Source organism: Ptychodera flava, chromosome 11 (genome assembly GCF_041260155.1).
Source record: "Ptychodera flava strain L36383 chromosome 11, AS_Pfla_20210202, whole genome shotgun sequence".
Classification (NCBI taxonomy): Eukaryota; Metazoa; Hemichordata; class Enteropneusta; family Ptychoderidae; genus Ptychodera; species Ptychodera flava.
The window spans coordinates 30,089,547-30,108,258 of record NC_091938.1 but is presented as its reverse complement, the minus strand read 5'-3'; the positions used below and the strand labels follow the sequence as shown (position 1 = coordinate 30,108,258).

General features: G+C 36.4%; 1 protein-coding gene across 1 annotated transcript; it reads left to right on the top strand.

Annotated features, from left to right (window-relative positions):
* Positions 1–2,355: 2,355 nt before the first annotated feature.
* Positions 2,356–18,084, top strand: LOC139144051 (arylsulfatase B-like). The gene is made up of 7 exons (XM_070714696.1): positions 2,356–2,620; positions 5,552–5,738; positions 13,299–13,504; positions 15,880–16,087; positions 16,234–16,483; positions 16,921–17,084; positions 17,616–18,084. The coding sequence occupies exons 1-7, from the start codon at positions 2,369–2,371 to the stop codon at positions 17,885–17,887; spliced, it is 1,539 nt and encodes a 512-aa protein (XP_070570797.1). The 5' UTR covers positions 2,356–2,368; the 3' UTR covers positions 17,888–18,084.
* The last annotated feature ends 628 nt before the right edge of the window (positions 18,085–18,712 follow it).

The following is an 18,712-nucleotide window of genomic DNA, read 5'->3' as shown; positions in this document are numbered from 1 at the left end:
TGAGTTTTACCATTTTAAAAATTCCTCTCATATTTTTATGAATGTATGATGAGTGTGTTCGAAAGTTTTTTATCGATGCTGTCTGGGTTTACTCAATGGTTTACGGTCAGTCATACCGTCTTTTACACGTTCGTCAAGAAAGGACATGTTTATGAATCTGCTGGCGTGTTATGTTTTGATTGGCGTGAAACAGTGTTTCTGCCCCGAGAGCTCACAAAGTAAGTATGGTTGCTACGCGACTGGCAGCACGATGCCATCTCGTCGTACTTTTTGCATAATCTCGTGCAATTATCAACCACAAACAAAGTCTCCACAAGTTTAACACCTTTGAAGCTCATTTCATTTCATTTCATTTATAATAGTTTCTCTTGTGTCTCTCCTATTTCTTATAAACCTATTCGGAATTTGGTAGCCCAGGCCAGGTTTTCCCTGCAATTGAATGCGTTACTTTTAAGTCTGCGCAGTATAATGAGTTAGTTACTGCCGGAGTCACCGACTTGGACTTCTTGCAAAGTACCGGCGGCGAGATGGACTGTGTACACAGTGACGTCAAGCAAATAAAAAATGATTGACTGCTCCAGCCATTATTCTGGCCAATGAACTTAGTGTTACTGGCGTCGAATAGAACCCTTTTGCCGGGCCTTTGAATTTCGCACCGAACAAGCCGTTTGACAACTTCTTCTTTCCATCCTTGAATAACCGGCGACTATTATCGCATTTTGCAACATGGGCCCCACAAACAACACAGAAATTTTCACGCGTTTTCGTTGATACAACAAAGGTCGTGCTGACTTTGAACAAAGGTCATGCTGACTTTCGCACTCGACATTTTGCCAACAACGCCATGTGAGTTTATGCACGTCCATCTATTTTTACATCCATGGCACGTCTAACTTGGGGTCATATTAGATAACTCTTCCCAATATGTAAAATTTAGTGATATCATCTTATGAATAATACATAAGTAAATAAAAACGTCATTTCATGAATAATTTATAGCAACGCAAACCCTGCAAGAAAGCCAAGTTTGTGATTCCGGGTGAAACTCCCTTGTATAGCGTTCACCCGACTCATCGCGTCCACTCCACTCACGCGAACGTTTCACATGAAAGCAAAGTACAAATCATTGCGTTCACTCAAACATTCACAAATCACAGACTTGAGCCAAGTCTACATAATCTCGTGCAACACAAACAAAGTCTCCAAAAAAATTTAACACCTTTGAAGGTCATTTTAATATGAAAAGGTCATAGTCTACCGAGACGACCATGGAACAAAAAGCATGCCGCGTTGCTAGTCTGTTTTTCTATTTGTCTGTGGCGTAGGTAAACAATTTTGCAGTGAGGTGCCGCAAGTGCAAATTATTTTTTATCTCTTCCTGGCTGTTTTTGACCCCTAGGTTGGAATCAGTTTTGTTGTGCCCACTTGTATCAACAGTGGAGGGTCATTAAGACAGCTACGGCATTCTATAATTACAGGGCTGTTCCGAGTTAGTGAACGAAAATTCTTCTGATTCAGGAGTTTCTTCTTTGTCTTCATTAACATTTCATGAAAACAGAACGTAAGCGTTGAAATTAATATCGTGCAAAACTCCCTAACACGGTAATTTCATATTGAACTACTTTTTTAGTCTTTGCTTTACACTATCCATTTTATTTCCACATACTCAGTAATACCCATTCATTTTCTTGCAGGAGCAACAACATTATAAACTTCTTACTATTATTTGCTAGCCATGATATGTATCTTATTGTGTCGTAACAAAGAATAGTATTAAAGGTGATATGTACATGTGAGAAAACGTTGGAACACAACAATACTGGCTATCGTAAGGTAACCAGTTGACGTACAGTCGACAAGGCTAGTTTGAATTTGAAGATTGAACACAGGAGCTAATGGACTTGTTTCCTTCTCTTGAGAAACAAAGGCTGATGACTCTCATTTAACATTGTCTCGCGTAAAGCATTTAAGTGGCATCACGAATACATTGGATATTTTTCCTGTTAGAATATCGTGATGTCACGTCCATGTCGAATACACATTCATATATCCACTGTTAGTCGCCTGAAAAGTAAGTAATTTCCAAAATAGTGCAATTTTTGAAAGGAATGACGACAAACTCTATAACGCGATAGCTTCAGATTTCAAATTAAGCGATAGCACCGCAACGGACTTAACAATGAAACATGGAATGCTGAGCTATTTCAAATGGTAAACATTCAATAAACCGAAATCAATCCACCATATGTTACAATCTGAATCTGCGTTAAGTCGTTATCCTGTTACTATACAGGCTTTGCTGATGGCACATGCGCACAGCCGTGAAATAAGTACAAGGCTCTAAAGTCTGCTTAATGAATTAGTTGCCATGATGGACGTAAAGATTCTAGTTGTGCTCAGTTTTCTAAACTTTCCGGCAGTTTATTGCAAAGACAGGCAACCACACATTGTGTTCATCTTGGCTGACGATCTCGGCTACTATGATATTGGTTACCATGGCTCTCGGATCCAGACGCCGGTTTTAGATAAATTGGCAAATCAAGGAATTAAGTTGGAAAACTACTACGTTCAACCGATATGTACCCCTACGAGAAGCCAGTTGATGTCTGGTCGCTATCAGGTAGGTACTCAAAAGCGGTGGAACTTTCGCTACCGTTTTTCTTTTTAATACAAATCATTGCTAAGTGTTGATGTCTCAAAATATCGCATGAAAACACAGCGATTTCATTCTTCTTCTTACTGTACAAAGTAAAAAGGATTGTTAACACATTCATTGAGAACAACATACTATAATACTGTTAACAACTAAATTCTGGTCAGGACTAAAGTCGTTTGTCGATGATAACAAATTAATTACTTTTACACTGAGAGGAAGTTGAAGAGTACGCATTTTGACAGAATTCTAGTGGTAGCAGAAGAAAGTATATAAAAACAAAAAGTAATTCAAAATATAAAATGTTGTCGCAAATAGACCTTCAACCATGGAAGTTCAAGAAAACGTTACGGAAAAAGTCACAGAAATAAAAGCTGAAAGTTTTATCTCATTTAAGAGGGTGAATTTACCTTGAATCTAACTTGCACCTTAAATGAGAGAATTCAAAGTAAGCCGGACCCTTCCAGCAATTATCTTTTTTTTCTATTACCTATGTCACCATCCGACGTAATCCCACCGGCAAATATATGGAGAGGTAACATTTGGCTTGAGGAAGCAATCAGTCAGCGTCATGTTATTAATCATGCTTAGAAAAACAAATCCAACGAACCAGCCTGTGCAAACTCAGTATCGCCATGCATACCGATAACGACAGAGTGATAAATTAGAAAGAGAGAAAACATGCGCAGGAACATCGGATATAAAACGATAAGTACCTTATACTGAAATAGGATTTTGGGTTTTAGTGAATTGCAATTTTAGCTTTGTTTGTCTTTGTGTCGCAATAACCACGAAGACAAAACAGGCGTATTGCCATTTCAGAAAATCTTCATATATACAGTGCGAATAATTTTGTAAAAAAAAGGAATTTTTATATTTCCTTCCCACCACTGTCAACAAATGAAGACCTTATCAATTGGCACAGATCAGCGTTATCACGCTGCTAGGCAACGCAGGGTACTTTACATATGTTAATTTTCTCATTTCGCGCATGCGAAGTGCATTTTCTAACGCCTAGATATTTCACAGTGTTTAAAGCGATGACCGTTTTATGGAATTTTTTTGTGTCATGTGACATAGCAGCACTAAACTCGACGATACAGTTCATAACGAGAAACAAATTTCCAATCTCACAGATAATGCATGAAATGGCTGGATCATTCTTTAAAAATATTGAGAATAGTGTCTTAAATATTGTGTCAGTCCTCAATTCAATACTCTCACAACCAATCAGGAGTAATTGGCGACACTGCATAATGCTGTAAATTCTCTTTCAATGTTTGGGTTCTATCGTCTTCCTCGTGTAAATTAGTAGTACGACATCAGGTCAACCAAAAAGATGTTTGCGATGAAAAGGGTGCTCACAAGCACGCTGCAATCAGAAGACTGGGAAACTATGGCGGGAAATGTTTCATCATCAGCACGCCGAACACATTCGGGTATTTTGCTCTGTAGAAAAAAGGTTCGGGTGACAGATGAGACAGTGACTAGCAATCCATAGATCGTTTTACCAACATGGAGACCAAAATCACACGGCGGCGAGCAGCTGCGGTAGTATAGGAGCTTTCTAAATCGTGAGAAAGGTCAGCTCTAAATTATGGATGGAGGAAAGAGGAGAAGAAACTAGTCGGCGGGTACTAGCGAGAAGGGCATGTTTTTTTTGCGTTTCAAATTTCCGTCCTGTTTAAAGCGCCTAAAATCATGGTACATCTATATATTAAAAAACAATTCTGCAAAATCGACTGTTTGACAGTCCACAATTATTGCTCGACGGGTATATTTGTAATTTCACAAAAGGTATGGTATTAAGTTTCCATTTTTTGCAGCATTTCAAGTTTGCTTATTACTTCAGAAACATTACGCAATACTATGCATGTTGCGCATCTCTGCATGCCTATTTGCCTTTGCAACACTGTCTTTTAATGGCATGCCCTTTGCCAGAGGACATTTCTCAAATTCCAAGTAATTAAACTATAATCTGATCTGCTAATAATGAACTTTGAAGACAGACTCCATATTTTATCACTTGCAACTAAACCTCTTTCTCCATGTAATTGCGTTAATTCAGGTATGGAAAATTTGCCGTATAATTACGAATTGTTAGACGTACTTTGCTTCAGCTAAGGAAGCAATTGAAAATGACTAATAGTATAGGAATTTTAATAGTTATAAATTGCTTTTTAACCACTTTCTATTTCATAATATGACATTATTACGAAAATACCTAGACGGATGCATGAGGATATTGGCTCATTGAATAGACATGTATGTATATATTTACATACTCATGTTAACTATAATTTTGCATTTGATAAGAAAACAAAGGTGTCCATTAATTACAGAAATAAAATGCATACACATACATGCATACATACATACATACATGCATACATACATACATGCATGCATGCATGCATGCATGCATGCATACATACATACATACATACATACATACATACATACATACATACATACATACATACATACATACATACATACATACATACATACATACATACATACATACATACATACATACATACATACATACATACATACATACATACATACATACATAATATTAGCTGTCAAGTTCCTTTGCTAAGAGTTTTAATGAAGACAAATCTTTAGGAAACCATGTTTAACACTAATGAAAGGTGATGTCTTGTTATACGCAGGTAGGTCTTTTGAAATTTTGAATATCGGTAAGATTAAGGTTTTCTTCTAGATAATATTCATAAATGCACTTTCTCTATAATTTTGAAATATTACATTTTCATTTTATAATAACAAATAATGGCTAATAGTTGAAAATTTTCATTTTCATGTTCGCCTTTAACCTTCACGGTACATCGCACAGGATTTTGATTAGAGTGTTTGTAAACTTGATTCTCATAGATACATACTGGAATGCAGCATAAAGTTATATTCCCATCACAGCCATTGTGTCTGCCAACCGATGAAGTCACCATCGCTGATAAACTCAAAGAAGCTGGTTATGCTACTCATATGGTTGGGAAATGGCATCTTGGACATTACAGAGAAGACTGCCTGCCAACCAAGAGGGGCTTCGACACTTTTTTTGGTAAGCCGAGTTTCATGAAAGAATTGCGTATTTTGTTTATTTGTAAATTTCCCGTTTCGTTGGTGCCAGGGGTCTAATCCGAGTTGAATGAATGTTTGTTAAGATCATTGGATATGGCTTGATACCATTCGATGAAAACATTAGTATTGCTGTAATGTATATAAGTGTACTAGTTGCTTAGCGTTTCTAATATGAAGTTGAAAACAATCCCGATATGACCAGTTTCTTATCCATTATCTGCACAGTTGCATGAAGTTTGGCACTGTTTTCGCTGCATGAAGATGTTGAGCGTATATTAAGTTCTGTACAAAAGAAACAGAAATGTAAAACATTCATCAGAAACCGTGCGTCAGATATATTACACCATCACTTAATATAGGCTGAAAATAGTCAAAACCACTGAGCTATATCATCTGGATGGCATTGATTGATAACCCAGTGTCCTGTTGAAATTTCGTCATGATTACTGTACAGGGCTGGGTTATACAGAGGGGCGCGTGCACACAAACCAATAAGGCCAAAGTAAGTAAATTCTTTGTTTTGCGTCCGCGCTCGCCTAGGTTTTTGGAGATTTTTCGGGAAAAAACCCACAAACTTTACTTTCAAAATTTCGCCGTTGGTGGCGCTATTTCGTCGCAAAAACAAGTCGTTGCTTTTAACTTTGCCACGAAACACTCCTTTACGGCAGTCAGATTTCACTAATGGACCATGTGGTGACGTAAAACAGTATTCTCTACACATTTACACCTGTCGATATTCTCAGCGTCACGCCGGGGCCTCACGTTCTCGCTGTCTGTTGTGGCTTTGCCTGTTGTGGCTTTGGCGTCACGATAAAAAATGGATGAAAGCAGGGAAATAATCGACGTTAAAAAACAAGAAACCTTTTCGCGGCAACTTGAAGGCATGGTCATTGCGAGCAATCGGGACTTGAACAGAGAGAGATTCAGTCGGCCGATTGGACTTGGGTACCACGACTCAGAGAGTATGGCAGACGGAAAAATCGGAAAGTGTTGAGGCCTATCCTAGTTAATTGGTCTTTTAGGTTTGCCAAAAATTTGGTTAATTGGTCCATTTTAACTTGAAACAAAAAATAAACCAGTGATCAGTCCTGTAAACGAAAGGCCTTTACGTACTTTTTTGTTCAGTTTGGGTATGGGAAAGTATATTAGAATCCCTCTGTGAAAGTCAAACTTGTAGTAGGCGGTCGTAGCTGCTCTTGAAGGAGGTCACACTTTCTGCATTAATGACATCGGCTGGTAATTTATTCCAGGTGTCCACAACTCTTGCTGAAAAAAGTACTTTCTTGTGTTAAGTCGAATGGTTAGTTTATGAAGTTTGGGACAGTATCCTCAAGTTCTCGAGTCGGCTGCTAACTCAAGTGAAAGGTTACAGTGGTCATGGCCTTTGATAACTAATTCTAGCGTCGAATCATGTCGCCGCGAATTCTTCTTTGTGCAAGTGTTATTAAACCAAGCTGTTTAAGTCTATTTTGATAATTGTAGTGTTGGAGTTTAGGTATTATTTGCCGTGCTAAGATTTTCATGTCCTTTTGTAGCCATGGTGACCAAGCTTGTACTGCATGCTCGAGCTTCTGTCTCACAAGTTGCTTGTAAAGACGAAGAATGACATTTTTTTTATTTGATCGACAATGATCGTTTGATGAGATCAACATTCTGTTTGCTTTTTTGCAAACTTATTTTTTTTATTTGATCGACAATGATCGTTTGATGAGATCAACATTCTGTTTGCTTTTTTGCAAACTTATCACATTTGCTTGAAGGTTTTAAGGTAGAATTAAGTAGATCATTTTCTTCAGTTGTATGTCCCAGTGAAATATTGTTCATTGAGTATTTATTGAAGGGGTTGTTGTAGCCAATATGCGTCCACCAGTGTTCACTCATTTTTTGTAGCTTGTCCAAATCAGCTTTTAGAATTTCAGGATCACTACAATTTCGCAAGGGATGATATGTATTGGTATTGTCAGTAAATTTTTTAGTTCAGAACTAATTTCAACGCCAGTATGATTGATGTAGATTAGAAAGAGTAGTGGTCCAAGAACTGAACACTTTGGGACACCACTTGTGACGTATTCTCCCTTCAGATGATGCTCCATTTATGACTACTCACTGTTTTGTATTTGTCAATCATGCTTTGACCCACTGTAGAATATATTTATTTATGCCATGATACTTCATCTTTTCAATCAATCTGGGGTGTGGTACTTTGAAAGTGCAAGGAATATAGATGTGAAGCTTCCACCTAAATTTGGGTCTGATGAGTCTGTGTGTGGAGACTGACAATTGCGAAACGCTTTCTTTTATTTGATGGAAAAGAAAGGTGCTGGTTTTACGGATGGTCCCGAGGAAGCTACAGGGAATACTTTTGTCAATTATATCATCAATTTCTTCTTCTCTCTGATGCCCCATATTTCTAAAATTGAATGCAGAGGCTACAAGTTACCATTTCTGTTTGGTGTTTTCTTTCAAAACAGACACCTTTCAGCAAAACTAAGACATTCCATCAGAGCATAGGCATTACAAGAAACTTGAAAAGACCTACAAGAACTTGAGGACAAAAGACTGCTACTGTATACTGTTATAGTGTACCCATTCCTCAAACTGTCAAGGCTGTCAAGTTGCTGTACAATGGTAGTGACATGTGGACACTTTGAATGCACAAGAAAGAAATCTAAAACTAATAAGAAAAAAGCAAACGTCTAAAACTAATAAGAGAAAAGCAAACGTCGAAAAATGACTGTTTATTTTGATTCATTTGTTATGAAAATGCATACAGTGATCTAGTCCGTGGGCTGGAGGGGCCCACCGTGCACCCCCCCCCCATAAACCTACTACATGGGTATTTTTTTGTTCTTTTGGACCTGCTGAACTAGAAAATAGATGTTAACATTGGATATTTTGGGATGCACTACCTGTCTGCACTGGTTTTTGATTTGCATGTACCGCAAAAAATGGCGAAAAATGGGTAGGGGTAGGGGGTACTATATCCTCCCCTAAATTGAGTAAACTAGCATGAAATAGCACAAACCTTACATTTTTGGAAAGCTCAGATAATGTTCATTCTGAGGTTACCAACTTTAGCAAAATTAATTGTGTACATAGAATAGGACGACTTTAAAATGAATTTTTTTGACAATTTTGAAATTTTTTACCCAAAATACCATGTAACAATTGTGATTTACTTTTTATTAAGCAAATTTTCACAACTTTTTGTGTTTAAATTATTCATTCCGACATATTAAACAAGAAAAAAGTGTTAACATCAGATATTTTAACTATACACTACTTCTCTGGCGTCCATTTTGAATTGCGTGTATCTGTATGGGGTGTGCAAAAGCTAGGGGTAGGGGTACAACATTCTTTCCTTGATGAAGTAAACTGGCTTGAAATGCCATATACCTTATAGTTTTAGAAAGCTTAGATACTGGTCTTTCTAAAATGCATAAGGTTTTAGTAAAAAAATATGACGTCATAGAATTGGATAACTTTAAATCGATTTTTTCTGGTAATTCAGCAATTTTAACCGGAAGAAAATACGATAACTATTGTTTCCTCCCAATGAAGCAAATCAAACAGATTTATGGATGTTATTTACTAATTGCAATGTGCTGAAGAAGAAAATAAATGTCAAAATTGGGTATTTACAATGCATTATTGTCTCTACTCATTAAAATGGCAAGTTTTGCTACATTGGTATATCGTGAATGGGCATTTTATTGTTATGCAATGAAATAATGCACAGCCTTAAAAAGAAGACTTGAAAACGCACACACATAGTCATATTGCCATTTTCTCCTTAAAGTAAATAGATTATTGATGACTGTCTATTTTTATAATTTACTTTTTAAATATTTTTTTATAAAATAATTTTGATAAGACGTATTTGGAAAATTATCTATGCCTCCTTGTCTTACTTATACAGCAAGCATTACTAACAATCTATTAGGCCGTAGGCTAGAGGGGGTGTCTACGTGCACCCCCCCCCCCACTGCACAGGATAACAAACCTGTATTTTTCAGAAGCCTTGGGATCCCTAGAATAAGAAATAGGATTTTAACAGACAAAATATAGGGACTCAATAGCTGCTACGGTCATGTTTTGAAGGGTACCGCAAAATCACGATTTTGTGACCCACATGGATTTTTGTCAAACCTGTCTTCATGTACGTCATCTGCTGAGCTTACTGTTGAACATGATCTGACTTATGGGGTATCATTAGAAAGGTGATTTATTCTTCTTGAAAATGGTATATAGCAATATGCAATATCTTTTATAGTTTTCATGAAATAGGGCCATAATTTACCCCATACCCCAAAGTTTATGTCGCAAATTACTGTAAAAACTAATCTAAATTCTACCAATTATTTATCAGACATAATACAAAGGGCAATGCTGTGTATTAACTTTGTGTTATTTGCTACAAGTACATGTTAGAAACCTGAAATAAACTTTTGACAGAAAAAATATTGGGATCCTGTAGCTGTAACAGTCATATTTTGAAGGGTTCCGCAAAATCACAGTATTACTGAATCACATTCGTTTTTGTTAAACCTGTCTTCTTGTAAGTCTTCTGCTGAGCTTATTTTGAACATAAAGAAGCATATGCGGTATCATTTGAAAGTTAATTTACTTTTCTTTAAAATGATATATTGCAATATGCAATATCTTCTATAGTTTTCATGAAATGAGACCAAAACTTACCCCATACCCCAAAGTTTTATGTCGCAAGTTACAGTCAAAACTAATGTCAAATTCTACCAATTATTTTCCTAGACACTTTACAAAAGGCAATGCTTTGTATAAAAAATATTTTATTTGGTACAGGAACATGTCAAAAATATGAGTTAGGCTTTTAACAGACAAAATATTGGGATTGAATGACTGTTACTTGCATGATTTGAAGGGTACCGTGAAGTCAGAGTATTATCGACTCGCATATGTTTTTGTTAAATGTGTCGTCTTGTAAGTCATCTGCTGAGCTTACATGTTAACATAACCTAGCTTATAGGCTACTATTAGAAAGACAATTTATTTGGCTTTAAAATGACATATTGCAACATACAATATCTTTTATAGTTTTCATGAAATAGGACCAAAACTTACCCCATACCCCAAAGTTTTATGTCGTAAATTACTGTCAAAACTAGTATTTAATTTTGAAAAATTCTATAAAAAAAGACAAACTTTGCACGAAACTTATTTTATTTGTTACAGAGACATTTCCAACTATGAAAGATACTATTAACGGGATAATTATTGCGATTTAATAGCTGTTAGCATCATGGTTTGAAGGATAGCAGGATATGTTGCTGAAACCCGTGAAATTTTATTAAACAGGTTTCCATGAAATTTATCTGCCAAGCTTTATTTTGTCCATAACCCAGATTGTAGGGTATCATTACAAAGATTTTATCACTCTTATTTTTAGCATATCATAAAGTGCATTATCATCTTAAGTTGTAATGAAATAGCAAAAACCTCATCACCCCAGCCCTTAGTTTGATTTGCAAACTACATCTGTTCTAAAACTTTGCAGTTTGCGAATTTGGGATATGGGGTAAGTTTTGGTCCTATTTCATGAAAACTATTGAAGATATTGCATATTACAATATGTCGATCGCTTTCTGGCAAAAATTGTCTTTCCAATGATAGCCCATAAGATAGGTTAGGGTAAAAAGTAAGCTCAGCAGATGACTTACAAGATGACACATTTAACAAAAACACATACGAGTGGGCAAGACTGTGACTTTACGGTACCCTTCAAACATGACAGCAGCAACCATTCAATCCCAGTATTTTGTCTGTTAAAAGTCTATCTTATATTTGTGACATGTCTCTGTAGCAAATAAAACAGATTTCATACAAATCATTGTCTTTTGTCATATGTCTTGGTAAAAGTTTGGTAGAATTAGAAATCAGTAGTGACAGTAATTTGCAATATAAACTTAGGGGTATGGGGTAAGTTTTGGTCTTATTTCCTGAACACTGAAGAAGATATAGTATATTACAATATGTTATATCAAGAAAAAAAAAACCTTTTAAATGATACCCCAAAAACCAACTTATGTTAAAAAATAAGCTCAGCAGATGACTTACAATAAGACAGGTTAAACAAAACGTATGGTATGGTTAATACGTCTATCAAAATTATTTTATAAAAAAATATTTAAAAGTAAATTATAAAAATAGACAGTCATCAAAAATCTATTGACTTTAAGGAGAAAATGGCAATATGACTATGTGTGTGCGTTTTCAAGTCTTCTTTTAAGGCTGTGCATTATTTCATTGCATAACAATAAAATGCCCATTCACGATATACCAATGTAGCAAAACTTGCAATTTTAGTGAGTAGAGACAATAATGCATTGTAAATACCCAATTTTGACATTTATTTTCTTCTTCAGCACATTGCAATTAGTAAATAACATCCATCAATCTGTTTGATTTGCTTCATTGGGAGGAAACAATAGTTTTCGTATTTTCTTCCGGTTAAAATTGCTGAATTACCAGAAAAAATCGATTTAAAGTTATCCAATTCTATGACGTCATATTTTTTTACTAAAACCTTATGCATTTTAGAAAGACCAGTATCTAAGCTTTCTAAAACTATAAGGTATATGGCATTTCAAGCCAGTTTACTTCATCAAGGAAAGAATGTTGTACCCCTACCCCTAGCTTTTGCACACCCCATACAGATACACGCAATTCAAAATGGACGCCAGAGAAGTAGTGTATAGTTAAATATCTGATGTTAACACTTTTTTTCTTGTTTAATATGTCGGAATGAATAAATTAAACACAAAAAGTTGTGAAAATTTTGCTTAATAAAAAGTAAATCACAATTGTTACATGGTATTTTGGGTAAAAATTTCAAAATTGTCAAAAAATTCATTTTAAAGTCGTCCTATTCTATGTACACAAATTAATTTTGCTAAAGTTGGTATTCCTCAGAAGAGCAGTATCTGAGCTTTCCAAAAATGTAAGTTTTGTGCTATTTCATGCTAGTTTACTCGATTTAGGGGAGGATATAGTACCCCCTACCCTACTCATTTTTCGCCATTTTTTGCGGTACATACAAATCAAAAACCAGTGCAGACAGGTAGTGCATCCCAAAATATCCAATGTTAACATCTATTTTCTAGTTCAGCAGATCCCAAAGACAAAAAAATATCCATGTAGTAGGTTTATGGGGGGGGGGTGCACGGTGGGCCCCTCCAGCCCACGGACTAATCAAAGAGTGTGTCACACTGTGACAGGAGTATTAATGTGGTTTGAGAAAAATTTGTCCAATAAAGGCAAACAGATTTTGTGTTAAATTTTCTGTGTGTGTTTTTTAGCCGCTTACCCGCGAACCTTTTAGGATTTTGAGTGGACACAAAACAAAGAATTTACTTACTTTGGCCTAACACACGCATGTCTGGAATACGTGGCTGAAAACAAATGAGCTGGAGTGAAGACTTTGCCAGATTTAACTTTTTACCGAAGTATCCCAATAAGCTTACTTCCGTCGTATTCAATTCAACTTCTTTGTTTCTTCTTCAAGGATTTTACAATTGTGCAGTCGACTACTATACGTACGAGAAGGACTGTTATCATCATTTCGCAAACGGTAGCTCGGTACGTTTGAGTGGGAGAGATCTATGGAGAAATGACGAGGAGTTTGTGGCCCTGAAGTATACAGGACAACACAGAACTAAAGTGTTTGCAAACGAGGCTCAGAAAGTGATTCGAAAACATGATTCAGACAAGGTAAATTTTGTTCATTTGATTTTTAATTTATTCACGATTTACATGGTGACCTTTGTAATTAATACAATTATGACTAATATAATTGTACTCTTTCCTTTGAGTGGAAACATTCTGTTTAGGTTGCGTTCACAAATAGCGGGGAAGGGGAGATGGGCTGGATGAATCGCGATTTAAATCTCTTTTTTAGATCCCCCTTCACATCCTTAAAAAAATTTGAAGTCCCCTCGTCTGTATGATCAAATTTTTTCAAGTCCCCCTCCCAATTATCATATAGCCGCATATTTATCAGGGATGCACGCAAAGAAAACGAACATGTATTGGGCAGTTCTGCCTGCAGATGTTACAATTCATTTTAAACGTTTCCGTTGATTTTTTTGGATTTGTCAGTCTAAGCTGACTTGAGTAAATCCAACTCGATCTGGCCAGGTCAATGGCACCTGCTGAAGGGCACATAAAATGACGATTAAATGAGAGAGTAGTATGTTTAGATTTTTTTGGATAAAAGTCTTGAAATGTGACAAATGATTATGGATTTTGTCTAATTATTACTAACATTAGAACGATTGGATGAGATTAAAATGTTATTCAATTTTCATTGGATAACCTGCTGCCAAACCTTGGAATCGGAAAAGGTAAAAAGTAAAGGGAACCTCAATATTTTTCAGGCTTCCTCTATAGCCAGTGCAAAACTTTCAAGTCCCCCTCTACAACACTATTTTCGAATCCCCCTGAATTCCTGCAGTCCTATCACCGTGGGTGTTTTTTTGTGAACGCCGCCTTAATGAGGGACATATGTTGATTTCAAGCTTTATTTAAATGTTTATTTGATCACTGATAACAAGTATAGGTAAGGAAACGGCTCATGGAAACTCAAAAAATATCAGTAATGACAATCATACCTTTAGTTTGGTTTCTATAAAACCTTAACATAACGTTTAGTCAATATATTGAATGATTTAATCAGAGTGAGTGCATTTATTTTAAACAACTTTAACCCGCCATTATCGCACAAAACGTTACACTAATTTCATTTTGTCGCTGAGTAGCACGGGTTCAAGAGTTGGTGACTGGATAGGTCATTTTTTGTCCTTTAATATCCTTCTTGATTTTTCTTTCAAATGAAAATGCAAAATTTGACAAAAACTAGTTTTTATTTCACTATTTCCATGAAAACCACAGCTGGATTTTTTCAGTGCAAATTTCTGTCGATTTTATGTTCAAGTACAAACAATTTAAGAAAAATCACAAAGGCTTTCAAGTATGTGAAACTTAAAACAGAGTTTAAAAATTAATGTTTGGCATAGTTTGTTCTGCTAAAATCACTGGGCACATTTCCAAAAAGGCGGATGTTTTATTATTTATTGGACTGACAGGATGGTCTTAAAACGTTATCGTACATTTCGCTTCGTACACATACTAGCATGAGGTGAATATTAAAATCAAAGAAAAATTCCAAACATTAAAATAAATACATGAATATCGTCTCATGCCATTTAAGTTGTATTTACCTGTTGCCAAATAGTTGAACTACAGCGAAATCACATTATGATTTCTTGGAAATACAAATAGTATGCTTCACACTTTTGTGATTTTTCACATGAAATTTCTTGCTATCGTAGATAACAAGTATGGACATTATTCCAAGCATAATTACGGACAAGGTCGACATGATGACTTCTTATAGCAAGATGCCATAGAAATTCTTTGCGTATAATTTTTCCTGCTTGTATATTAACAAGTGACTGTAACAATAGCGATATCCACAACAATAAGTCGGCAGTATTGCTTTAGGGGTATATATTAAAGGGCCGACAATAAATAAGGTTTGAACCAACTGCTATACTAGGAATTGAAAAATAAATATACTTAAAATAATTTATTGTCACAGTGACTGTTGCTGTGATAACGAGTTTTTGGTCGTCAGATGAAGCGGAGCCCTGCAAAAGCAAAACATTCTGTGCATCGTTACACATGCCATTTTGAATTTAATTTTTTTGTGCATTGCTTTGGATACCACATACTGTTTAAATTTCGATGAACAAACATTTTAATTTCAGAAGCAAAGAGTAAACTACTACTACTACTACTACGACTACTACTACTACTATCACTGCTACTACTACTACTACTAATCATTATTATCATCATCATCACTAATCATCATGATCATCATCATTATCACCATCATTTTCATCAAATTTTTATCACTGATATTATTGAAATGTTCATGAAATGTGTTAGAATATTCAATTACGAAGGTACTGAAGGGTTGCGTTGATAAAGGACCTCGCTTTCATAATAATACCTTTAGTTAATTACCTTTCCTTGTGTTTCGATATTGCTTTAATGCTTCGTACCTCACATTCTCTCTGCAGCCTCTGTTCCTGTATTTGTCCTTCGGAGCCGTCCACGTTCCTTTAGAAGCTCCAAACAAATACGAAGAGATGTATGAGGATGTAGAGGACTATGATAGGCGTCTAGTTCTTACTCTTGCAACCATGATGGACGAAGCTGTTGGAAATGTCACATCGACACTGAGAGAAACAGGGCTGTGGGACAATACTATAGTAATATTCTCCTCAGGTATGACATCGTCAAATAGGCAAATGTTTATGTTCTTTTAAATGGTTTTACATTTAGCGGGTTTTACACTAAAATTTTGCCTGGCATTGTTGCTGTACCAAGGTCGTTTTCAGTAATCTCCCTTCCCATTTCTTGACTAATGACAGATAATGGCGGGGCAACTAGCCACGGTGGCAGCAACTGGCCATTGAGAGGAGGCAAAAAGGCGTACTATGAAGGAGGAATTAAAGTTGCTGGTTTTATTTCCAGTCCTTTACTACCACCTAACCTACATGGCTCCACAAACAGGGAGTTAATACACGTCAGTGACTGGTTCCCCACATTAGTTCACCTCGCTAGGGGTAACCTCGATGGTACTAAACCTTTAGATGGATATAATCAGTGGGATACAATTAGGTAGGTGAAGTTTTTCTTGCAATGCCAATTCCTTCCAGTCAGTTTATTTAGTTTTAAGTTTGTTTGTTTGAATAAGCTGAGAGACTTAAACTTTCTTCCAACTTTCCTCAAGGAATCTTTCAAAATGAGGAATAAATATCGGCGGTCAGTGAGCAAATTTTGGATATAGAGAAACAAATTACCCATGATTTAGCGATATTTGAAATTCAACATGGCCTCTATGCCTGTTTTAACTCTATGGAGATTAATAAAATTTTCGATTTTCGAAAAATTAAGACTGTGAAAGTTTTTCTTTCTCACAGGGCCAACTCAAATTGTAGATCTTAAAAGAATTGTAAAAGTTTGAGTCTAAATATATGTCCCCGAGCCGCATTAGACCTTAAATGTAGACAATTAAATTACTTTGATCTTTACCGAAAGTATCCTTGACTTTACAGGCATCAAAATCCATCTCCAAGAAAGGAAATCCTCATTAACATAGACCCGATGATAGAGTGTGAGCAATGTAAAAAGGATAGCCACTGGCAGAGTACAAAATTCGATGTTCATCTGAATGCTGGTCTTATTGTCGGTTCATGGAAATTGCTGACCGGCCACCAAGGTAAATAGACAATATATCATTCTTCCATATCAATCACGTGATCTGGACATGTGTTCCACGACATTGTCGTTACAAAGTGACGGCAAAGCAATGAAGAGAGCAGTGCATGCTGTAGTGCATGCGCACGTTGCTCGTCAGCTGGAAATTCGAATACGGATATGACCGGATATGACATCATTTGAAGTAAAGAATAGATGCATTTATGAAAATAGTTCCTCTGGTTGACGTCGTACACAGTGAGCCTCACTGCGATCAACAAGGAATTCTTCTCACTCCTCAACAAATTGTAAATTCAATTTTCATAGATTACAGGATTTTACATTGTTGGCGTCGCGGCGTTACCTTCTTCCTAAGAACAGAAGTCCACTCGTCTGTCCGCAGCATGTACTTCCTGTGATGACACAATGACACTTTGTAGTAAGTGAATATATCACTAGCAAGTTAATATTAGATTTTTACTTGTTTGCCACTTGTCTGGTAAAAGTTCAGGGATTACTGACTTGTGGTGTATTTGTGTTACCGTCTTTTCAGAACACGCCTATTGGAGCTCGCCATCGGAGGTTCCAGACCTGCGAAGTATTATAGGCTCCCCCTCACTGGGCAAGATGGTTTCCTTGTACAACATCAAATCTGACCCAACAGAACAGACGGATTTAGCGGAACGTATGCCTGGCGTTGTACATCGCATGTTGGAAAAACTTGCCGATTACAATAGCGGCGCGGTGCCCCCGTATTATCCTGAAAATGAAATAGAAGCTGATCCTTCAAGACATGGCGGGGCTTGGGGTCCATGGGCACAGTAACAAATCCTTCGAACTGAAGTGTTATTAGAATGAGTTTCTGTTACGAACGCTACCTATAGGTTTTCTGACAATGGGGACAATGAATCTGATAGCGACCATGTTGGATTCTTCTCGGGACAAGATTCTGGCTTCACAATTTATGTATGGTTTGTTATTGTAATTAAACTTTTCGATCAGAAAGTACTTTTGTTAATTAAGATATTGCATCGCCTGTTTTGGCCTATGTCCTCCCTTATAAGGGGCCCGGGGCCTATGTTGACATCAGAACGTAACAGTAAAGCTTCTTTTTCGAAGTCATGCTGTGCGAATACATTATACATGCACACAGAAATTGATCAGTTGCCTTTGTGACCTCGATCTAATGTGTCAAAAATATATAATTTATCAGATAAACCTTAACAGTTTAACCTTTGAACGCTATGCGAAAACATTTAGAATGGAAAGACAATGTGAACTCCATATTGCATTCGCTATAAGCTTTTCTAATCTGTGAACAATCAGTTTACACATGGTCAACACTTGCGGCGTTCTACAGAGATCCTTACCATTACGGTTGCACAGGTAAGGGGTTTTTACTGAAATTTACATTCCTAGAAAACATTTCCTCAAAATACTACAGTAATGAAACGATTAATAGCATTGAGAAGACTTAGACATTACAGAGAAGTACTTTAAAGTTCAGTAAGCGATATTTGTAAGCGGCCGCTACGATGAACGGGACTGGACAACAAATAGACAGAGACACACACACACTCGGAGCAGTTTATGTCAGAACCGTGTCGGCTTGTCTTTGACAGTCAGGTGCAATGAAGCACAGTGACGCGT

Bases quoted from the DNA above. Each gene is read 5' to 3' on its own strand.
- LOC139144051 (XM_070714696.1), top strand. From the start codon at position 2,369: ATGATGGACGTAAAGATTCTAGTTGTGCTCAGTTTTCTAAACTTTCCG. The intron at 13,505-15,879 runs GTAAATTTTGTT...TTCTCTCTGCAG, and splicing joins GAAAACATGATTCAGACAAG to CCTCTGTTCCTGTATTTGTC. The intron at 16,484-16,920 runs GTAGGTGAAGTT...TTGACTTTACAG, and splicing joins AATCAGTGGGATACAATTAG to GCATCAAAATCCATCTCCAA.